Source organism: Elephantulus edwardii, unplaced genomic scaffold, assembly GCF_000299155.1.
Source record: "Elephantulus edwardii isolate Elephantulus edwardi_28Jun2011 unplaced genomic scaffold, EleEdw1.0 scaffold00158, whole genome shotgun sequence".
Lineage (NCBI taxonomy): Eukaryota > Metazoa > Chordata > Mammalia > Macroscelidea > Macroscelididae > Elephantulus > Elephantulus edwardii.
Window position 1 is genome coordinate 2,587,827 of NW_006399908.1, and position 25,414 is coordinate 2,613,240.

The 25,414-nt window shown below is 41.2% G+C and overlaps 1 protein-coding gene across 1 annotated transcript in view; it reads right to left on the minus strand.

The window, feature by feature from the left end:
• The window catches only part of SLC9A9 (solute carrier family 9, subfamily A (NHE9, cation proton antiporter 9), member 9), a 1,074,946-nt gene that overhangs the window by 184,423 nt on the left and 865,109 nt on the right, over positions 1–25,414 (minus strand). Inside the window, exon 13 of the mRNA XM_006895119.1 lies at positions 13,830–13,909. Within this exon, the coding sequence (XP_006895181.1) occupies positions 13,830–13,909 (80 nt within the window). The remainder of the gene's footprint in view (positions 1–13,829; positions 13,910–25,414) is intronic.

Genomic DNA, 25,414 nt, shown 5'->3' on the forward strand with positions numbered 1-25,414 from the left:
AGCTTCACCTAAAAGGTGCAATTGAAAGATTTCCTTTGTCAAAGGAAGGCAGGAGAGGAATAATTATCATCAAAGGCTTGTATTGTGGAGCAAGGAAATTGCTGCACTTCTCCAGGAACTCAAAATTACTATCTGTGGTGTAATTTCCAGAAAAAAATAACCATGCAATGCTGGACTATAACTTAGAAAAATCATAAATGAAGCAATTGCTTGTGTAGAACAGAAGACACAAAAGAATTGCCTAATGCCTAGCCCTCTCCATTCACTCCAGATCAAACAGGAACACTGCCTGATTTATCATCTAAGTGAAAGCTTTTGTTTATTGAAGCTAAAGACTTTGCTATGGTGTGGAAAGATAGCTGCGGAGACCGGAATTTATTGCAGGCAAATAAAATAATGGAGATTCTGGTCACTCAATAAATAAATGAAAACAGATACTAACTGCCTTATACAAGATCTTCCTTTAAAAGAGGTAAATTCAACAGGAAGTGGGACGAATAAAACAAACACTGTTGAACATTGTTCTAAGTTGTTAGGTACCACTGAGGTGGCCTTTGGCCCACTGTCGCCCTATGCTCAACAGAACAGAACCCTGCCCAGTGCTGTGTCACCTCCTGCTTGACGGAGGATCAGATTATGGATACCAAGGGTTTTAACTGGCTGCTTTTCAATAGTGGATTGCCAGGCCTTCTTCCCTGTATCTTAGTCTGAAACCATCTCAGCCTGTGTACTCAGGTTCATGCAGACTATCCTTCAAGGTGGGAGGTGTGGTGGTGGCTGTGTCTGGGGTGGATTGGTCAGGATCAGGTCTGGATCTCTGGCAAAGAAGGCCGCATTCTAAATCACCAATGCCCCATCCTGCTCTATGGTCTTCACAGGACAAACCTGTGAGTTATAGACGCCTGTTACTCCCATTTTTACAAGTGAGAGACTGAGGCAGAGCGAGGAAACAATTCTCCTGAAAGTACCACCACCAATCGATAAATCCTGACCACTGAGACACAATTGTCCATCTTTTCTTATGTCACAGATATGTTCCTTTCAGAAATGTTTTTGTATGTCAGAAATTTAAAACAGAATTCTATCTCAGGGAGAATTGGCTCATGCTGTACAGTGGATGACACTGCCTACCCAAGAAGCAGACATGATGGATGAATGGATGTAAGTGAGAGAAGTCTGAAGAGGGTGTCTGATACACTGCTTGCTCCTGGGAAAGTACTAGCTTTTTTTCTTTTCTTTTTTTTTTTTTAGTTGAATGTAAAGAATTGTCTTGATAACTCCATTGTACGGGGCGGGAAGGCACTTTCTGCTTTCTTGCTTATGGAAATTCAGATTTGAATACTGTTTGCTTGAAGTAAAGATGAACTGCTAGAGCAGTCTCATTTAATGGGAACGACACTAAATGTTTTACAGAAGAAAAAGCAAAACAAATCAGGCATGCTAAAGCTCACCAGAATCCCAGTGTCACTGTAGAAAACCCAATCACTCAATTATATCTTGGGACTAACAGCTTTTTATACATCCCTGTTGGGGATCCAACACTTTGGGGTGGCAATTTACAGTCACACTTTCAGTCACTTGTCAGTTCTCCAGATGGGTTTTATCTCAGACATGAGCTATTTCATTGTATTCAGGCCATGTTGTTGTTGTGTACCAGGGAGTCAGAACCGTCGCATTGTTGACCCTCCAGCAGGTTTTCAGAGACAGTTAATCGCCCAGAGGAAGGAGATCGCCAATCCTTCTCCCATCGCCTTGAGAAAACTAAACTCTTCTAAATATTCCTTAGCTCACTGAGCATCAGCAGGAAGGTGTTTTTTGTGGTTTCACCCCCCCCTAAAATCAGAGAGTTGGACAGTGAATTGGGTTGATAGAAAGAGGATTGAAGCCTTTGAGCTGTGGTGCTGGAGAAGAGTGTTAAATATACCATGGACTGCTAGGAGAACAAACAGGTTTGTCCTGGAGAGGGTGAAGCCAGAGTGTTCCCTGGAGTCAAGGATTCTAAACCTTTGTCTGGCATATTTTGGGCATGTTGCAAGGAGGGACTGTCCTTGGAGAGGGACATCATGTTTGGCAGAGTGGAGGGGTGGCAAAGGAGAGGAAGACCTTTGATGAATGGATCGATTCTGTGACTGGAGCAGTGGGAATAAGTGCGTTTGAGATGGCTAGGTTGGCACAGGATAGAACAGTATTTAGAGCTCTTGTACATAGGGTCGCTATGAGTTGCAAGCGACTCGATGGCACATAACAACAACAACAACAAATGTATTTATTTTACTCTCGGCAGCAGTAGCCAGGAGATTAAAAGATGTATTGCGACGGGAAAGTCTGCTGTTAGTACTGAAGAGCAATGGTGCCTCTCTGGAGACTAAGGTGCATCTGATACAGGCCATGGTCTTTGCAATCACTTGTTATGCATCAGAGAGTTGGACAATGGCCAAGGAGGATAGAAGGAGAATTGATGCCTTTGAGCTGTGGTGCTGGAGAAACGTATTGAGAGTACCATGGACTGCTAGGAAAACAAACAGATTCATCCTGGAAAGGGTAAAACTGGGCTGCTCCTTGGAGGCAAGGATCCTGAGGCTCAGTCTAACATACTTTGGAAATATTGTGAGGAGAGACTGGTCCTTGGAGAGGGACATCATGGGATGTGTGGAGGGACAGCGCAGGAGGGGAAGGCCCTCTATGAGGTGGATTGATTCAGTGACTGGGGCAATTGGAGATGGTGCAATTGGCACAGGACAGAGTGGAGTTTAGGGCTGTTGTACATAGGGTCGCTATGAGTCGCAAGCTACTCGACGGCACGTAACAACAACAACATTTATTTTGTTGCTGTTGAAACTATGCCCAGTAAAGCATAAATTCACTGTAGTTTCTACATGCACAGTTTAGTGGCATTCATTGCAATTTTCATTTGTGGATATAAGCATTCATGCTTCATACACATCAACTCCTTGCCTCCTCAGAATTCTAATCTTTTGAGTTGCTGTTGCTCATCTGATTCCATAGACAGTTCTTAAACAGGGTAACACTCAACACAGACCTTCTTTACTAGTTTAATGACACTATTTTCTGGTTGCCCAAGCTCTGCTGGCATGGTCCACAGAGGCTAGGGCTGCTAATTCAAAGGCTGAGCTTCTCTGGTGATTGAAATCCACTCATGGCTCGATTAGGGAGCTCTGGTAGCCTCTGGGAAAAATCTGTGCTGCAATCTCCAAGACACACGGTTCGAATCCACTAGCTGCTCCGCAAGAGAAGGATGAGCAACCTCCTCCCCTGAGATTATTGCCTCTGAAAACCCGCTGGAGGGTCAGCTATGGGTCAGTTCTCCCAACAACAATGGCTCTATGGGAGAAAGAGGAGTAATCTCCTCCCATCCGATTTATGCCTCAGAAATGCACTGGAAGGTCAGTTGTGAGCCAGATTCAATTTGGGGGAGGGAGTGAGAGAAAAGGAAAGGGAGAGGAAGAGGGAGGGGGAGAGGGAGGAGGAAAGGTTGGGGCGGGACAGGGAGGAGAGAGACACACACAGATATTTTCTAGGGAAAGGAGAAAATGGTTTTTAATAGCTAGTCGATGTTTCTGATATACTTAATCAAAACAGAAGTTTTAAAAAAATCTCATCACTGTAGAGTTGAAACTGACTCACAGCTGAACACCTGGGATTTTCAGAGGCTGTAATTCACAGGAGAGGAGGCTCCCAGTCTTTCTACCACTGAGCAACTAGTGGATTTGTGCCTCCGGAGAGGGGCAGCCCTTGTAGATGCAAGTTTGTGTCACTACAGAGATGCTCCCTAAAGTGGAGGGGAGTGTGCCTCATTCTCTTGCAGAGAAGACGAAGTCATGGAAGACGATCTCATGCTCTCAGGAACTGTTCAAATCTCTGTGCATCTGATTCCCATTTAAAACAAAAACTATGAGAATGAAGGGATTCCCCTGCCCTCACCATAATGGTGATTTCTTTTTTAAAAAACAACAACTGATGTTTATTTTAACTCTATTTTGGAGCTAAGTTAAGGCCTTCCTACAAAGCCTGTCTCCATCGACACCTGTAAGGTCAAGGAGGACCGGAAGTCAAGCTGGACCCCCAAGAACTGACCAAGAGGGAGTGGTGGGCCCTGCGCATGCATGGCTTTTCCCTCTGAGTGCACCCTCACTTGGAGATGGCAGCAGAGGATTTATTTAGACATAGCTTTTGAAAGCTGATTACTTATATTTATTCAAAATTATTTGCTTGAAGTGAAATTTCGGGGCTTTCTGAAACCATGGTTACATTTTGCAAATGAGGGTGTATGTCTCTTCCTCTTGATTATATTTTATAGCCACTGTAAAATGTGCTCCTGTGGGACTTTGGTGATGTCAACAGTGTCTCCCATTCCCACATTGCAAAGCATCTGTGATGCCAAGGGACACTGGAATCATGATTCATCAAGGAGGCAAAAAAAAGCAAGACTTTATGAGAAACCATGGTGTATCTTGGTAGCTCTTGGACCTCGGTGGCCATTAAAATGCTTGGCATATAGTGTTGTAGCTGTGTGTAGCATCCAATGAGTTTTCAGAGACAGTAAATCACACAGGGGGACACTGCCCCTCTTTCTCCTGTGGAGAAGCTGGTGGATTAGAACTGCATGTGCTTTTGGTAGGACAACACAGCTTCTTACCACTAGGCCACTGGAGATCCCCCAGCACACAGCAGGCACTCAGTGCATAAAGACTATCTTATTGATATCCTTGACAGTCTCTTCTATTTGTTCCTAAAAGTACACTCTACTCCATACCTTGACAGGTGAAGCTTTTGAGGAACCACCATTGAAGACCGCACTCACTCAGGGCCCCTGATTTGGAACAGCCTCTTACCTTACCCTCCACAGGGTTTTCAGAGGCTTTAAATTTCAGGGGAGGAGGTTGTCCATTTTCCCCCTCAGAGCTGCTGGTGGAAGCTATCATATCAAACTATGAATTGTATACCAGGCCTCCTTATAGTAGTCACATCCCGCACAATACTGCCAGAACTCAGTGGGGGGACCCCCTCACCCATCCTGGGAAGGCTCTGGTGAGCACACCCCACTCTTGTTTACAAATACTGGTGCCAAGTCCATGAGGAACTTTAAATGTGCCTTTTACCTCCTTTGGGCTCAGTCCCTCATTTATAAAACAGGGACCACAGTGTTGTTCACATTTCTCTCAGCTCTGAGAGTCTCTGGAAAAGCACACTCAAGTTATTGACAAGGCCACAGTTGCACCCTAATAAATAATTCATGGACGTTCCAGCAGGTCAGGGTAGGGAGAAATGACAATGCAGCAATCACCATTTAAAAGGGAAATGGCTGCTTGCAGGATTCATACCTGTGATTTAAAATAAGAGTGACAGTGTAGGAAACAATGTATCCTATCAGATTTTAGAAGGGCAGGGCTCTTTCTTCTCCTTTCCAGCTTTCTCTCTCAGCCTCTCACATCAGTCCCCTTTTGGTTTTGCTTGTTTGCTTTCAGACTGGCATACTGTTGCATTGAAATACTTGGTTCTGAGTATGGTTCTGAGTGGCTTTGGTGTTCACGTTTACTTTTCTCGAAGTGGAGCCCCACCCTGTTTCTCTGTGGTATGGGAGAGCACTGACACTTGCCACTTCCCTTTCCAGGCCCTTCAGAATGAAAAACACAAGAGCTACAACGTCTAATGCAAGCTCTGCAGTGGCCCCTCCTCCTCTCCTGGGTCTTTCAGCCCTGTTGGTAATACTTCAGCAAGCTCGCTATCCCTACCAGTGATGGGAAGGGTGTCTCTATGATGCAATTCTGCTCCTGGGCTCCCTAGCCAACCCACTGTTATCTTTACACCTACCCAAGATGTTGGTAACCACATGATGATGCCGTATTTTCAGTGCACAGGCAGTGCCAGCAATGATTTCAGGCTGCCCCGTTTTGCTTTCTGAAAGGTCATGTTTATCCTGTGTTGTTCTAACATATATACATGCTTAAGTAGCCAGGTAGTAAATGATAGAGTGGAAAGCGCCTCTCAGAAGCAGACAGGCCAGCAGGGGTCATTTGTCCTGGATGACAGAGGCAGTATAAGATTCCCAAGCCAGCAGTAACACTGTGGTCCTAAGCAAATATATTTATTGGACTGAAGATTTTAATAACAGAGGGCATCAGTTCCTGCTTCTACCCATCTCGTTTTAAGAGATTGTTAGTGAGGGTGACAGGTGGCTCTAAAATTTTAAATTTGTTACCAATAAAAATCAGTGCACAATCTGTGGGGTAAGATATGCTACAATCACCTGGAGGAGAAAATGGCTTCTGGGCCAGAGCCATGGAGTGAATGGGCCACATCAATTTCCCTAATAAATCCTAAGAACTGGGAGGCAGCAGTCAATCATGGACAGGAAATTAGATGAGACAACATAGATCCAAGTCTGTATATCGCTTTCTAGGACAGACAGACACTGAGGTTGGGGGTGGGTTTTGTTGTTGGGTTTTTTTTGTTTTGTTTTTTGGTTTTTTTTTTTTTTTGCAGGAAGGAGGGATGTCCTTTGGGTATTAACCGGCAACCAGCATTGGGAAATACCCTCAATATTATCCACTCTGCTTTACTATTTTCATATTCACTTAGCAATTTCCTAATAATTACTTTTCTTTCCTTACCACAACAATATCTGGAAAAAGGTGCCCTGAATTAAAAAAAAATAATTACTTACTTGCTTGCTTCATATATTCATTCATTCATTCAGAAAATACTTACTGAATTTCTGCTATGTTCAAGCACTAAATATAAACACAGCAGCAAATGAAAATAGACCTCACTCCTGCCTGTAGAATGCCCATATAACTCAGCTGGAAGAAACCATCAATAGACAGGGGATGTTGTACAGAAAAGAACACAACAGGGAAAGTCTCAATTTATTCTTCTGTTAGAGCTGGAAATATAAACACCAGAATGGTAATTTAAATATGGAGTCAGGAAGGGCCCTTACAAGCTGAATGACAGAGCTTTCGTGAGTAGCTGAATGAAGACACACGGATGTCTGAGGGTCTTCCCTCAGGTAGAGGGACTAGATAGAGGAAAGATCCAGAATCGCAAATGTGTTGGGTGTATCTGATCAAGGCTGAGGCAGCCAGAGTGAAAAAACCAGCAAAACACAGGAGAGGAGAGGTAGGAAAGGCTACTGGATTGTGACACAAGCTTTCTCATTATTGAGACAGGATATTCTCTCATGAGAATATGATGATTTAGAAATTTGGTGTCTGGTTTACATTTCTATCTCTTTTGAAATTTGCTTGAATTAGTCCATTTTTATGAGACAGAACCACCTGTGGAGGATGGGTTTTTTCCCCCCTCCCAAGTTAGGTAGTAATTTACAAAACCATTACTCCTGAGTGTTGCATAGTATTCCGTTGTATGGATGTACCATAATTTCTCAATCCATTCATTTGTGGTTGGACATCTGGACTGTTTCCATGCTCTTGCAATGCTGCTATGAACTTTGGTGTACAGGTTTCCGTTTCAGTCTCAGTTCTCATTTTCTTGGAGTATATTCCAAGCAATGGAATAGCTGGATCATATGGAATTTCTATGTTCAGCTTTTTGAGGAAGCGCCAAACTGCCTTCCAGAGTGGTTGTACCATTGTACAATCCCACCAACAAAAAGAGTTCCTATCTTGTCACATCCTCTCCGACATTTATTACTTGCTGCCCTATTAACTTTTTCACTAATACTGGGATGAGACGGTACTTCATTGAGGTTTAGATTTGCATCTCTTATTGCCAGTGTTTTGGAGCATGTCTTCATATGTCTGTTGGCCATTTGAGTATTTTCCTCTGTGAAGATTCTTTGCATGTCTTTTGCCCATTTTGTAATTGGGTTATCAGTCTTTCTCTTGTCGAGGCCCAGGAGCATTCTGTAACCTTTTGTTATGAGACTCTTGTCTGAGATGGGAGTTTTGAGCACCACTAAGCTTCCTCTCCTTAAAAAAACCAGAGATCTGATTTGGGAAGTTGGGTGCTCATTCTTGGTTCTTCTCTCTGAGTGACAACCCCGGCTGTACTCCTAATCTTCTTCTTCTCATTGTTGTTGCTTTGTCGTTGTTGTCCCTTTGTGTCAGAACTGACCCATAGTTCATCCTCCACAGGGTTTTGGGAGGCAGTTAATCTCACGAGATGAGATTTCCCATCCTTCTCCCATGGAACGGCTGGTGGATTCAAACGGCATGCTTTCAGGATTGCAGTGCAGCTTCTTGCCAATAGGCCACCAGAACTCTCTCCTAATCTTGTTATTATCCTATATATCATCAACGGGTGTTTGATGGCATGTGAGTTCTATAGCACAAATGGCAAGATGTCATAATTATTCATTGCCTAAATGATGACTTTATGAATATATTGAAGCATATAGAATAAGAGCTATTGTGGCATAGATTTGTCAACATTAAAATTTGTTTAAAAGGACTTTGGAATTTAGAGAGAGCTATGTCTAATTTTGATTCATGGATATGAAATTTATTAGTGACGGAGTCTTAAACTTACTTAAGTCCTCAACACTAAATTTCTTCCACACAAAGAGGTGGTTATCAGCAGTAAATAAAATACTAAACCCAAAGCTTTAGTAATGTTCAGTTCTCATTTGTCTCCTTTAGAAATTCTCCTTCAAACTGGGTGATTCGCAACTGCTGCAAACAGAATCATAATAAAACCTAATAATTACTAAATGACACTCTAGGCATCAAACAAGGGTCTAGGACAGATGTTGACTCAACAAACACAGTTACCAGTCCACTTGTGTTGCACAAGGCATTTGACTGTGTAGATAGTAACAAACTATGGCAGATATTGAGGAGGATACTACTTAAATGTGTTCACGCAAAACCTACACCTAGATCAAGAAGCTGTTGTCTGAATGGACCGAAGGTACACCGCATGGCTTAAAATCAAGAACGTTGTGCATCAAAGATATATCCTTTCGTCATAACGATTCAATCTGTATACCGAGTAAATAAATAGTTTGTAAAGCTGGATTCTATAAATTGGAATGTGGTATCAGGACTAGAAAAAGACTCATGAAAATCTGCATTATGCAAGTGGCACAACCTTGCTTGCTGAAACTGAGGAGGAGTTGAAAAGCTTGCTGCAAGAGATCAAGGACTACAACCTTCAGTATGGATTATAATTCAATATCACAAAAACAAAGGTCCTCACCACTGGGCCAGTCAACATCGTAATAGATGGAGAAAGGATTGAAGTTCTCAATTATTTCATATCACTGGATCAACAATCAACACCCTTGGTAGCAGCAGTCAGGAAATCAGGAGATGTATTATATTGGGCAAGTCCACTGTCAGAGACCTCTCCAAATATCTGAGGAGCAATGTTATCAGTTTGAAAACTGAAGTGTACCTGATTCAGGCCATGGTCTTCTCAATCACTTGCTATGCATCTGAGAGCTGTACAATGAATAAGGATGACAGAAGAAGAACTGATGAGCTCTTCCTCATAAGCTAGTTAGTTCAGGGGCTTGATGACTCCCTTGATAACTCTCTTACTAACTTACATTTGGAGTCTGATTTGACCAGCCACTGAAGGTCTCAGGAGCCAGTGACGGTATCAGTCCCTGCAGCTAGTATTAACACAAGCAGCTTGGATGCTTTGTTCCTTCAAATTCTCTTAGAGCCTCAACCACCCTCCACCAGACTGTAGATGGCCATGGGATTATGAAGCTCCTCAGTTTCAGCAGACACCCAGTGTCCGTGACTGCCCTGGAGAGGCTGCTGTGGTAAACCTTTCAGGAGGAAGTTCAGCCTTAGGTGATTCCCTTCCCTCTGCAGAGCCCTGTGGGCATCCAAGGTACTTTCTATGTGGGAAATTTCAGAGAGGATTTGGCCAAGCTCAAGTTGTGGCCGCAGCAGTGATGGTGGTGCAGCTGGACCAGGTTCAGCATGGTGTCTCTTTAATCTTCTATTTCTGTGTCTGATGTATTTAGCCTCCATGGTATGAATCTTACCTCTACCTGGGCTATCTCTCTTTTGTGAATGGGCTGTCTTTGTTATGTTAATGAGGCAAGTTTAAATGGTGTTAGGGAGATTTGGACTTGTACTTGCTATATTAACCAGGCATGATTACAACGACTCGACGGCTCATAACAACAACAACAACAACTCTTAGCTGGGAGGCTGGGCTCTATGAGGAGGAATGTGGCATCAAGATTGGAGGAAGACTTGTCCACAATCTCCATTATGCAGAAGATATAACACTGCTTGCTGAAACTGAGGAGGCCATAAGGCATCTGATGCAGAAGGTCAAGAACACAGAAGGTCAAGAACTGCAGCCTTTAATATGGATTGAAGCTCAACATCAAGAAAACAAAGATTCGCACCACTGGGATGATTGGCAGCATCATGATAGATGATGAAGAGTTTGAGATTGTTGACAGCTTTAGTTTGCTTGGCTCCACAGTCAACGCTCTTGGTACCAGTCATCAGGAAATCAAAAGATGAATTGCAGTGGGAAAATCTGCTGTCACGGACCTCTACAGAGTACTGAAGAGCAATGGTGTCAGTCTGGAGATTAAGTTGTGCCTCATCCAGGTCATGGTCTTTGCAGTTACTTGCTATGCATCAACAAGCTGGACAATAACTAGGGATCATAGAACCAGAATTGATGCCTTTGAACTGTGGTGCTGGAGAAGAGTCTTGATCATATCAGGGACAGCTAGAAGAACAAACAAGTTAGTCCTAGAGAGAGTGAAACTGCTCCTTGAAGGCAAGGATTCTGAAGCTCTGTCTAACATATATTGGGCATATTGCAAAGAGGGACCAGTCCTTGGAGAGGGTGGAGGGACAGCGTAAGAGTGGAAGACCATGGATGAGGTGGACTGACTCAGTGCCTGGAATAATGGGCGTAGGTATGGCACAGGATAGAGCAGGGTTCAGGGCTGTTGTCCGTAGGGTCACTATGAGTCACAAGACACTGGACGGCATTTCACAACTCTTATTCGTATTATACCTTTGCTTGAGTCAAATATTTTTTATTTTTTTATTTTTAGAAGAGATGAAAAGAGAGAGAAGACTGCAGAAAAGGGGGACCCCACTAGCACCAGGAAAGAAGAGCCCATAGCAAACCTTGTGCCTTTCAACTTGGACTCCTTGGACTGAGAACCTCCCAGACTAGAATGAAATCTGGCACAAGATACATGGAGATCTGCAAGGGGCACCACGGTTCTGGTCCACAGATGTTGAAAGGAGACAACAGACCTTTCTCCAAAGCTGACCCAGAGAGAAAGCCCTTCCTTGGAGCAGCTATGCTGAGTTCAGATGTCAAGCCTCCTGAACAAAGAGGTAACCCAGAGCTGTTTGTTAAAACCATTCACTTGGTGTATTGCTTTTACAGCAGCCCTAGATAACTAAGATCATAACAACGATACAAATCCCCTATTGTCCAAGCGAAAATATATCTGTGGCATGCTGGTGGCACTGAAATTTCTAGAACGTATGCAAATGAAGACAAATTACCACAAGAAGAGACACTACCGAGGGTGGGAATTTGCTTTCAAGTGATTACAAGGAAATAAAGCTCTAGCAGAAAGTGAGACAAAAGCATGACTTCCTCTGAATTTAGTGTCACTGCACTCAGCAAAACTATTTGCGTGGATGGTCCTTTCCATTTTTCTTGCTTCTGCGTTATTTCCCTACTTCCCTCCTTTCCTTCACTGTAAAGGCTTCCTCACAGCCGTAGCATAATTTAAACCAAGGCATGCCTCCTTTTTCATTTCTCATTTTCCCGCTGTGCATTTCATCACACCCAAGCAAGCCTTTATGTTTACTCTTTAATCACATTATTATACATAATCGCATGCAAATTTGGTTATCAGATAGTTATAAGCAATGACGGTGTCAACGTTTTTTCCAAATGAGAAATCAACTGGGAACAAAATGTAGCATACTCTTCCGAGATTCAGTTTCTCTTAGATAAAAGCTTTCATCATTAGGGAGACATCAGCATCACATCAAAACCAAACCAGAGACCAGACAAGTGTTGATGCCAATTTGTGGTTACCCCACGTGTTCAGAGAAGTGGACCCCAAGGGGTTTTTAATGCCAGTGGCCTTTCCTAAGCACATTGACAAGCCTTTCTGAGGCTTCCTTATGTAGACTTGAACTGAAAACCTTTTGTTTAATAGTCAAATACTTAATCACTTATGCCACCCAGAATTTTTACTCAAAACTCCAAGAGGTGATCAAGAAGGATTGTTTTTAAGGTAGTAGCAACATACAGAGCCCATGCAAGCTAAGATGCAGCAAAACCAGCCATCTGGTCACCAAGGACAAGGTGTTAGAAACTCGAACATGTAACCTTCCGGCACGTCTCCCTTCTGTAGGATTGTCTGCAAGCATTCGAATGCTCTGCTTTTGCACAATATCTTTCTAAGTTTCATTTTGTTTGTCTCTTGCTCATCTCTGCAATTTTCCATTAGCCTCTCTTTACTTTTTCCTACTTAATTTCTTTTTATTCTCCACACTAATTTCTCTAATTTTTTTCCTTACTGTGAATTTCTTATATTTCCTCCTACTTCTCCTCGTTCCATTTTACCTTCTCTTTTCTGCCTATATTTTGATTTCTCCCCTCTTGAATTCTTCTTCCTGCCTCATTGATCTGTTGTGGCTCGACGCCTTCCTTCCTTGCTTAGTCACCCAGTGACTGGCATTTTCTCCCTGAAAGGAGAGGGATTTGTGGGTGTAGGAAAATCATTCACAAAGACCCCAGTGCATTCAATTTTCAGGACAGTTCTTTCTTCTGTGCCACCTTTTGCTTGGGATTAGAGACGGCCCACTTACTACAGCTCCCAGTGACAAAGCTCTCCAAGCCCCACTTCTCAACCCTTCAAATCACAGGGCAGAGCCAGGTGGATCTGAGATTACTAGAAATTAAAATTGCCTTCACTGGAAAAAACAAAACAAAACGAATGCAAGATTTACACAATTTTGCCAAGAAAACAAAGTACTACTTTTTGTTATAATCTGATGAACCAGACTCTATCTATCTATCTATCTATCTATCTATCTATCTATCTATCTATCTATCTATCTATCTATCATCTATCTATCTATCTATCTATCTAACTATCTATCTATCATCTATGTCTTCTACCTATCATCTGTCATCTGTCTTCTATCTATCTATCGATCATCTATCATCTATGTCTGTCTTCTATCTATCTATCATCTACATAATCATCTATGTCTGTCTTCTATCTATATCTATCTATCTATCTATCTATCATCTATGTCTGTCTTCTATCTATCTATCTATCTATCTATCTATTATCTATCATCTATGTCTGTCATCTATCTATCTATCTATCTATCTATCTATCTATCTATCTATCTATCATTTCCCCCTCCCTGACGGCATTAAACAACAACAACAATAGTACAAAACAAAACAAAAGCATGCAGATATATTCTAGGGAGAAGGGTACAAGACCTTTTGCTGGGACACTTGGAACAAAGAGATGGTTTACTTGACCAGAAATAGGATCTTTACAAAGTGAAAGATAGAAAAATGTCAGGTGTTCAGTAATATGTGACTTTTATCATCTGATAAATGCTAGATGGTAATACACACACCAAATACATTTGACCCTGAGATAATTCACTTTAGCACTCCATCACACTTAAGTAATTACTTCACAGCTTTGGGTTTTTTTTTTTCTGAAACCATTTCTTTTGGTAAGTATGATGACTATGACTTGACTTTACCTTTCTGTGTTTCTTCACGAGCAGGTGCAATGGTTAGAGAGTTATTCGGCTTTACGGCAACAATTGAGAGATCGTCACACAATCAAAGGATACTTGTGGTCAAAGCCATACCACATTCGGAAGAGCCACGCACTCTCTACTTTTGTGGTGCTTTTATCCAGGCCATTTGCTTCCTGGGAGAAACAATGATAAAAATATATATATAAATAAATAATGTATAAGTAATAGGACATATTTAATTATACAAATACACCCAAACCAAGCTAAAGTTGACTCAATATGGAAAAGAAAGCTTAGGTAATGGCATTTTCATTGAAATGCTAACAGTCGCCAAGAAAATGAATTCATAGACCTTGTCTTATAGATGGAACAGACTGATGTGCAGTAATCGACATTTACTTTTCTAGCTGCCCCTCTAGTGGGTTTTCAAAGGCAGTTAATCCCACAGGAGGAGCTTGCCCATCCTTCTCCTGCGGAGCAGCTGGTGGATTTGAACCATGTGTCTTTGGGATTGCAGCGTGGCCACCAGAGCTTACATGTATTAGATATCTATACTCATTTTGATTGAAGGGAGCTCCCAATGGATTTCTTAATTTGAAAAGTGTGTAATCATAATTTTGTGTTTTGAAAATAATATTATATGGGAATAATTCCCATTTTAAGGAGACAATTTCTGCGTGCATTCTAGAAATCATCATGTTTTGATCACATGTGTAAAAAAGAGCAAGGACCACACGGGAATGGCCACATCTGACTTTTACCAATTTCACAAGGAGGAACTGTCTCTGTCAAACAGCATCAGTAACACACAACCAATTTTCATGTGGTCAGACATGGCCCCCCCATGCTCCCATGCCTCTTTCTATTCATCCTAACATTAATATTACTATTTTACTGGGTCCAAAAATCCAATGTGACGGCTCAAAGACCACATGGAACCATGTTGGGGAAGTAAAAAGGTTATATACAGGCTAGTAGCAGAATACATTCAGGACAGCTTCCAAAATGTGCTTGCAGACACCTACCTTGAGCCTTGTGGCTTTAGGCCAGTGTTATAATGTTCTCGGTTCTGCCAGTATTGGCTCCCCCACAGTCCTCTAACCAACTTTGGCAAAAGGCTATTATCTCTGGTGCAATGGTGAGCAGTCCCAAAGTCCACTCAGTCTCATGTTATTCCTACAAGTCTAGTTGGCATATAAGAGTCTCTGACCCCAAAGGGTGCTCACTGCATGCTTGCTTCTTCTTTGCTGGACTCAAGACTATTCAGCATTTACTTTCCTTAATAATCCCACTTTTATTAAGCAACAAAAAAGTGCTTCTTTTTTGTCTTGCTTTGTTGGACATTAACACAACTGATATTTCTTCCAGACTCCTTCAAGCATTTTGATGTTTATTTCAGTCATATTTGGATAACATTTATTTACAGAATACACAAAGGTCAAGACTTAACAGATCAGTAAGAGTCTTATAATTATTATGCTAATTTTCATTACCTTTTTAATAGATTGTTTCCAAAGGCTGTCACTACTTTTTGCAATCTTTCTAACTCAATTTGCAGGAGTTTTCAAATAGGTATTCCTCATAGAAAACCTGCAATAATTGTTCTTACCTTTTTTCCCTCCCTTCTTTTCATTTCACAGGGACCACAGAGGGAGAGAGGGACAAAAGGTATCGAGAAGAATAAAAAAGTAAGTACTGAATAGGTGCTTATGCAAGAACAGAAGATGAAATGTGAGAAAAAAAAGAAGAAAGGGGGGAAATTACAGACTTAAGAGAGTTGATGGTGAACATTACAGAGTGGTATAAAGGATATTCAGTGCCATTTCACTTCCTTTGTGAACTTTATTTTGCATAATAAGAGTAATGAATTCTAAGCTTCAATTGGCCATAATTATCTCTATCATTGAAATAAGTTCTAGTTTAATGTGGATTTCATTGTTATTTATTCAGGCTCATATTTCATCTGCCTAACGTCTATTAAGGATTCTAACTCCATTAATGTGCACATTCTTCTGTGGACATGATGACATATGAAGGCCAGTGGCAACTCATCCCTACTCATGTTGGCTGTTCTACTGGGCCCACATGATTTGTTTTCATTTTCCTGTTCTATTTGCCCTTTACCACCCAGTTTTGCAATTGTTTTCTATAAAGGGCTTGTATCTTGCTTTCTAGAATGTATGTTACCTTGTTGTTGTCATGTACCATTGAGTCACGACCAAGCCCTATCTGAACTTCCAGCTGCTTTTTTCAGAGGCAGTAAATCACAGCGGAGGAGTTGGCCCATCTTTCATCTGCGAAGCCACTGGTGGATTCAAACCACGTGCCTTTGGGTTGGCAACACAGCTCCTTACCACCACCCACAATGACGTGAGAATACAAGAATGTGAAATAGAGTTCATGTTTAGTAAGCTGCTAAACCATTCACATAATGGTTGAAATAAGAGGTCTGGTGGCATGATGGCCTCTGCACCAGCACAACCCAGAAACAGTTATTGGGCTGCCCGAAAGGTCGGTAGTTTGACTCTCCCAGCTGCTCCATGGAAGAAAGATGTGCAGTCAAAGCCTTTGACGATTTACAGTCTCAGAAATGCAAGGGGACGTCACCATGAAACAGAATCAACTCAATGGAAGTGAGATGTTTTCTTATAGGTTTTGTTTTATTTTATTTTATTATTTTTGTGTGAGTGTACCATCAAATCAGATCTGACTGGTACAGGAGGAGATTGTGCCTCCTTCCCGGGCAGAGCATCTGGTGGATTTGAACCGTGCGCCTCTGGGATTGTAGTTGCGGCTCCTTACCACTAGGCCACCAGAGCTCCCCTACTTAGAGGTTATTTTTTAGTGATTGAAATGGAGATTTGAAGTTAGAATTCTATGTAGTTGGCTGTAGTCGGCCTAATTATCAGTTGTCTTGTCATCTCTGACAAGACAAGGTGTCACATTACAAAATCCCTGCTGTACACATTGTTTCCTTCGTCATCTTTCCAAGTTGCTTCGGAGTCGCCATCTCTCCTACAGGTACAGCAGGTTAGGGTGCAGCTGGCAGAGCAAAACTACTCATTAAACTAACCAGGTTAGAGGAAGCTCTGGGCCAATGGGGACGTTTACCCCTTTCTCCCTCCTTTCCTTCGCCTTAAGAATAAAGACTCAGAGAATTTTATCCACTAACAGATTTAAGTACTTTTGTCAGTTGAGAATATCTGTTGATGACAAGATAGTCATCAAGGGAAACTGGCAGAAAAAGTCACCAAATCCCTGTTTTTGTTTGTTTGCTAGAGTCAGGGTGTTGTAGCGGTGAGCCTCACTTGACAGCCAGTCAACAAGGAGTTGAGCGCACATGCTGCCTTTGTCCAGCTGAACCAAGCTCTCAATAATGGCAGACCCCAGTTGTTGAGTGTGCACTGATGTTAATCAATGTGATAGCCACATTTTCCTGTCATTAGTTTTTCAGTGATTATTTCTAAATTTTTACAATAAAGAGGAGGACCTGAGAGAAATCCAGAGATGAAATGAGCCCAGAGTTAATCAGGTGGCCTTTGACAGAGCAGGAGTTTGAATCAAAGACTCTTACACTTCAAAGACCACGTTCTTTTTTTCTGCTATTTTACCTTGTCTCTACATTTTGGGAAACACAGATATTTTAACCTTTTTGTTTCGAAGTTTTCTTAAATGGGGAAATGAAATAAGTGGATCTCTAATCATATGGAAAATATTATATTTTCATTAATGACAATAGCAATAATAAGTAATATTTTTATCACTTTTTCTTGTATACCAGATAATGGGTTTCCCCATCATATTTCATTCTCATAACAATTTAATGAAATATATTCTATCATTGTGGATGTTGTTATGTGCCATTGAGTCACCTATGATTCATAGTGACCTAATGTGCAACAGTCCTAAAGCCAGCTTTATCTTGGGCCAGTCTCACTGACTCTAAAACACCAACTCCTATTGCCCCAGTTACTTGTCAATCTGTCTCATCAGGGGCCCACTTCTCTTGTGCTGTCCCTCCACCCTTCCAAGCTTGATGTCCTTCTTTAAGACTGGTCCCTCCTGGCCACATGGCCAAAATATGTGAGATGGATATATTCTGTTTAAATAGATATATAGAGAGACAGGTAATCTATTCTACTACTTTACCTATGAGAAGATTGAGGCATCAAGGGCATGGAGAAATTTCAACACATGCTTGTAGCCTCACAGCAGCCAAGATTCCCCTCATCCAGGTGGGGCTCCAAAGAGTAAGCAGGGAACAGATACCAAGAGGTATCTGAACAGGGACATGAGGTCAAAATACTAGAGTGCCCATGGAAGTTGAGACAGATCAGTTATATATAACCACAAGCACAATAAAAACCCATTTTTTAAGGGTGTGCCCTCAGTTGGGTAAACTTGTTATGATTTTGGAAATCTCCTTATAGAACCAAAACTTCAGTGTTAGGAATCTCTATAAACTCTTAGACCTTGGCTTCAAGGGCTTCTCAAGGCCTTAGGTGTTTTTTCTGCTTTCCCTTCCCCCTTTTGATTGTATTTCTTGAGGGGAACACATCAGAACACCTAGGTACTATGGAAAGACTGCATGATCTACTTCAGCAAATCCTCTGAAGATTTATTTTTGTCAGCTGATGGGAGCAACACGTGATGGAAGCATTTTGTAAAATACGTAGTTTTCTTTGATAGTTACATATTACTTGGGAGACTGGAGATTTTATCCATTTCACAACTTGGTAGAAACATAAACTGGGCCCAATTAGAAGAAAACATTTGTGGAGCTTGTTTTTCCAGGTAGGAATACTGCCCCTGATGACCCAGCATGGACATTTCTGCTGATCTTAGATGAAATTTTCAGTGTATACCTTAAATATCTCTTGGCTCAGATCTGGATCCATTCTTATTTCCCTGAAGTTATTGATGACTTAATAACTCAGTTATGAAAGGTCATCAATAAATGAGGAGAAAGAAATGAGTTAGTCATGTTACGCGTGCTGCTTGTGCACTGGGGGTTGAAGATAAATATGCCAAAGGAAGGCAGGCCTTTGCCAATGCCCTGAAACATGGAAGGCATCTGATGAGATAGCACAAGAGCAGACCCCTGAGAGGGGCCAGATGTGCCAAGAACAGCAGGTAGCATCATGCTACCTGCATTATTCTGAGGCGGAGATCAACTCACACCTCAAGGACAATCAATATGACCAGTCATCAAAAGTAGTGTCTGGAACTTGGGAGTATTTTTCTTTTTCACTAATATTATTTCTACCAATTATCAGCGTCAGGATGGATGACGAAGAGATTGAGAGTGTTCACAGCTTCAGTTTGCTCGGCTCCACAGTCAACACTCTTGGTACCAGCAGTCAGGAAATCAAAAAGCGTATCGCGATGGGAAAGTCTGCTGTTAGGGACCTCTCAAAGGTACTCAGGAGCAACAGTGTCTCTCTGGAGACTAAGGTGCGCCTGATACAGGTCATAGTATTTGCAATCGCTTGTTATGCATCAGAGAGTTGAAAAATGACTAGGGAGGACAGAAGGAGAGTGGATGCTTTTGAGCTGTGGTGCGAGAAGGGTACTGAATGTACCATGGACTGCCAGGAAAACAAACAGATTCATCTTGGAGAGGATTAAACCAAGCTACTCCTTAGAGGCAAAGATTCTGGGGCTTTGTCTGACATATTTTGGACATGTTGCCAGGAGGGACGGGTCCTTGGAGAGGGCCATCATGCTTGGGAGGGTGGAGGGACAGCGCAGGAGGGGAAGACCCTCTATGAGATGGATTGATTTGGTGACTGGGGTAATCGGGATGGGTGTGTCAGAGGCGGTGTGGTTGGCGCAGGATAGAGCAGGGTTTAGAGCTGTTGTGCATAGGGTCGCTATGAGTTGGAAATGACTCGACGGCACATAACAACAATAATAACATCCCAGAGGGGAGTCGGTGTGCATGTTAGAACAAGCAGAGTACCTAGAAACTGCAGATCAGGACCTCAGATATAACTCTCTACTGTTTGATAATAGTAACAACAGTGTACTCACCAACTCTGAGCCTTGAGTTTCTCAGCTGTAAATGCAACCAGAGATTTAAGGGTATTGTGTTTCAACTTTTACTTGTCCTTGATGATTCTAAGAAGCAGAGTGTTTGATGTATATGGACTTTCTGGATCCTTTTTTACCTGTTTGTTTTGTTGTGTTTTTTTCTGAGAAAATGTTTAAAACATTGGGGAGTTTGATATTTTCCCCCCTCCACACACAAAGGGAATAGATCAGCGATTGGGAAGTGGCCGAGCACATCAGATAATATTTGTATTCCCATTTTCATCAGTGAGTTGGCCATTTTTTTTAAAAAAATAGCATTTTACTGTGTTTTAGATGAATGATTACATAGTCCTATGTGCTAGTTTCTTCCTTAAGCATTTGCTTTCCTGCATTCTCATTTGTTCCATGTAAAGACCAACAGTTGTATCCTGATGATAGTGTGTCAGTTTTTAGGACCACAGATGCTATTCACCAATTATGATGTAGAATGTTGTCTTTGTGAACTATGTTATACCAGTCGACCAAGTTGTTCCCCAAGACCACAGTTCTAAGCCTTTAACCCAGTAAACCAAGTCGGTGAGTTTGGCCATGAGTAGGAACCTCTGTAACTGTTCTTCTCATGCAGTTTGATTTTTATGGGATATGTATTCAGCATCCACAAATTTCCATTCTGCTGAACAGAAGATTTAAAAGGGCCACTTGAAAAGTTAAAGCAAAGTATTATAAGCTTACAACAGAAGTTAGAAACTCAAAGAGTAGAACAGGCAGGCACAACATTTCTCGATCTGAAAGAAATACAAATGCTGAGCTGTAATGCTGAAGAATCCTATGGGCAAAACCATGAATGATACAGAAAGCATCAAAAGAAATTAGAAGGATGCACAAAGTCTGGTGCCAAAAAGAACTGGTTTACACGGAGCCATTTCAGGAAGAAAAATATTATCAAAAATCAATGGTAAAGAAGGAAAAAGTTTCAGCTGCACTGAAGACCCTGGCAAGAAATAAGATGGTAGGAACTGATGGGATAGCAATTGAAGCACTTCAGCAAACAGCCACTTTGGATATGATTACTGATCGATGCCTAGAAATTTGAAAGATCTGATAATCTGGCTGGAAGAAATCCACATTTGTTGCCAATGCAAAAAAAGAGGATCTAAACAATGAATAAATTATTGGGCAATAGCAAATGCAAGGGGAAAAAAGAAAATGTAATTAAAATCTTGCTCATGGTTATTAAAAATGGCTGTAATGACACATCAATAGAGAACTGCCAAAATTTCAAGCTGGATTTAGAAGATGCTGTTGAGTGAGGGATATCACTGCTGATGTCAGATGGATTTTTTTATCTGGAAGCCAAGAATACCAGAAACATGTTTACTTGTGTTTTGTTGACTATACATGGGCATTTGACTATATGAATCCCAATAAATTATGGATAACATTGAGAAGAATGGGAATCCCAGAACACTTAATTGTGCTTATGAAAACGTATATATAGTCCTGAAGTAGTTGTCCAAATAGAATGAGGGACCATTCTAGTTTAAATCAGGAAAGGTTTGCGACATACCCATTAAATCTGTATGTTGAGCAATAATTTGAAAAGTAGATGATATGAAAAAGAATATATAGCATCAGGATTGGAGGGAAACTCATCCACAACCTGCATTATGCAGATGACACCACCTTGCTTTCAGAAATAAAGAGGACTTAAGACATTTACTATAGAAGATTAAAAAAAAAAACCCAAATCCCAAAACACTACAACCTTCAATATTGATGCCGTCTCAACAACGAGAAAACAAAAATCTTCACCACTGGAACAAAGGGCAACATTATGATAGATGGAGAAAAGACTGAAGGTGTCAAGTATTTAATTCTGTTTACACAATCAACACCCATGGCAGCAGCAGGCAAGAAATAAGAAAGATGCCTTAGTTATACGGGGAAGTGCTATAAAGGATCCCTCCAAAGTGCTAAAGAGCCAAAGTATCAGTTGAAGGGGTAAGATGTGTGATTCACAAGTCCTGGTGTTTTCAATTGCTTAGCATGCATCTGAAATTTGGACAATGAGAAAGCAAGCCTGAAGAGAAATTGGTGCCTTTGAATTGTGGTGTTGGGAAAGAGTAGCGACTATTCTATGGACTGTGCAAAGGAAAAAAAAATAGTAGGTCTTTGAGGAACTGAAACCAAGGTGTTCTTTAGAGGCAAGGATGATGAAACTTAGGGTCACACACTTTGGGAATGTTTCAAGAAGGGTCAGTTCTTGGAAAAAGACAAGCTGGAAAAGATGGAAAGTCAGAGAAAGAGAGGAAGACCCTCAAAATGATAGATCGCCACAATGATTTATTACAGGGGGCATGAGATCTCGAGAATGGTGCAGGATAGGGCAAGGTTCAGTTTTGTTGTTGATGGGATTGCTATGAGTTGTAGTCGATTTGATGGTATTTAGAAACAATAACAACAAATGAGATGAGTTCCAAAATATTTTTCTAGCTATCAGCATGTGGATGGAATTTGAGAGCAGTACTTTTGTCCTACCATCTCTCATAATTTGGACTGTATCTATAGTATATTAATGTGAAAAAGTCCACTCCCTTAATTTTCTTATTATCAAAGAATGGACCAGATTCTATGCCACCACTGAGGAAAAAAAAATTACTGATTCTGAAGAAAGAGCAAAGAATAACTTGTGGCCAAGTAGATACTTCCTTGTTCTGTCTCAATTTACAGTTTAAAAATCAAATAATTATTTTTTAGCTTCCACGTAGAAAGTATATTTTATGCAAATATCCTCACTTGGCCAGTGTCAGGATAAATTCATGACTGTTCCTATGAATGTAGAGTTGGAAAATGGATGTTAAAATAGGGGGAGGGGAGTTGAAGTATTCAAGAATGTTAAAATGGCTGTTAAGGTCACACACACACACACACACACACACACACACACACACACAGACACACTCCTAGATGGCTTATAGGGAGCTCTGGTGGCCTAGTGGCAAGAAGCTGTGCTGTAATCCCAAAGGCATGCAGTTCAAATCTACCAGCTGCTCTGTAGGAGAAGGATGGGCACTCTCCTTCTGTGAGATTAACTGCCTCTGAAAACCTGTCAGAGGGTCAGCTGTGGGTGGGTTCCAACTCAACAGTACAAACAACAAAAACAACAACAGATGACTTATAGCGAGTTCTGATGGCCTAGTAGTCGGGAGCTACGCTGCCAACTTGAAGGACTGTAGTTCGAATCCAGCAGCTGCTCCATGGGAGAACGACCGGAAATCTGTGTGATTTATTGCCTTTGCAAAACCCCTAGAGGGTCAGCTGAGGGTGGTTCCAACGCAATGGTACACAACAACAAAAGATGGCTTATGGTTATGGCTCAAGTACAAAGAATCACAGAAAACAGCTGGTTTTATAGAGCAGATTCCAGTTAGTCCACAGGAAGTAATTGTCTAATTCACTTAAATTCACTACAATATTGAGAGTATTTCTATTTCTACCTTTAAAAAATGAAATCAAACTTTCCTCCACATTGGTGTTAGTGTTACACAACGATTAATTTCCAGTGAATTGAATTCTAGCAAACAAAATGCAACAAATATCTAAAGAAAGAAATGTAAAAACTTCAGTAATGGAGGGGGGTGAAGTAACGGGGACTTGAAAAGATGGTGTGATAATAGGCATAAAGCAATGGGTAATAATATGAAATATAATGTATATAAAAGCTTGAGTGAAACACAAAGAACATGTACAAAACACAGTGTACATGAATGATTATCTGTAAACCAATAAATAGTTGGTTTTTTTTTTTAAAGTCCTGTTGTGTCTGATCCAAGACTAGGTTTATATAAGTGTTGTATCATATTCCTTCTTGTCTCTCTTGGATCATTTCCATTGAGATAAGTTAGCTGTCATGTGAGAACATGCAATAAGCTCAATGGAGAAATCTAAAACCAGGAGCTGAATCAACCTGTCAATAGATACATCACCCATTATGGATGTAGATCCTTCAGCCATAATCAAGCCTTCAGCTAACTCCACAGAACCTCATGAGAAATCCAGAGTTAGAAACAGTTTATTTCAAGTTTCTGACCTGTGTTGTTGTTGCCTATCTTTCTTCTATAGAACAGTGAGTAGATGTGAACCCTGCACCTTTGGGCTAGTTGCATAACTCCTTACCACTTAGCTACCAGAGCTCCCATGCATGTTGTTAGGTGCCATCAAGTTGACTATAATTCACAGAAACCCTGGGAACAATAAATCTGATCTCTGCCAGGTTGGAAACTATTGCTACAGGCACTGTGTCGACCCATCTTGTTAAAAGCCTTCCACTCTTTCTCAGACCCTCCCCCTTTCCCAACATGGTGTCTTTCCCCAAAGACTGGATGGACCCTTTTCACATCACACCCAAATGATATTACACCAAGTTTCACTGCCCTTGCTCTGGTGTACTTCCTCGAAGGCTGACTTGTCTGTTCTTTTAACAGCCCAAGAGCACTGTTCTCCAACACTACAATTAAAGCTGTCAATTCCTTGCCTGTCATCCTTACTCAACTTTCATATGTATACTAAGCAATTGCAAAGATCATGGCTTGGGTCAGACGCTCCTCAGACTTAAAACTGACACTGTTGCTTCTTCGCACTTTGGAGAAGTTGTTGACAGCAGATTCTCCCAATGTAATACGTCTTTTCATCTCTCGCCTGCTGTTACCATGGGCATTGATCCAAGTAAAACAAACGCTTTTGAACAATTTCCATCTTTTCTCCATCTATCTGTCGGTCCGGTGGTGGAGATTTATGTCTCATTGATGCTGAGATGTAATCCATATTGAAGGTTCAAGTCTTTGATCTGCTGTAGCAAGTGCTTCAGCTTCTCTTCACTTTCTGCAAGCAAAGCTGGATTATCTGTATACTGTAGGCTCTTGGGTAGATTTTCCTCGAATCATACACTATGTTCTTTATACAGTCCAGCTTTTCAAATCGTTTACTCAGCATTCAGATTGAATAGGGATGGAGAAATGGTACAAAACTGAACATACCTTTCTTGCTTTATGCATTTGTTTAAAACACATTTGTCTTTCTGACCTGTGCTGTTGTTGTTGTGATGTGCTGTTTAGTGGACTGGAACACGGTGACCCTAAAAACCAGCAGATCTGCACCCTGCCCTGTCTTGTGCCCTTCTCACTACCTCTGACACACATGAACCCATTGTGACAGTGACTGTGTTAATCCATCGTGTTGTGGGTCTTCCTCTCTTACTCTGACCCTCCACCTTTCCAAGCACAAAGTTCTTTTCTAAAGACTGTTCCCTTTTAACAATATGCCCAAAGTATATGAGATGGGAGTTTCACATCCTTGCCTCCAAGGAACATTCTGGTTAATAAACATTGGCCCCTTTTCAAGTACACATAAAATATTCACCAGCACAGAACAATTGAGATGATAAAGTGTCTCAATATATTTTAAAATACTCAAGTTCTACAGGTTATGTATTCTAAAGCTACCCCATGCCCGACCAGTGACTCAATTATCTACATAGCAGATAAATGACATTAAAAGTATCATTTTTATTCCCCTCCCTTCACTGTATTAATAGCCTTTACCATATAAATTTTATATTCTTTTGATTGAAAATGGAGCCGCAAATT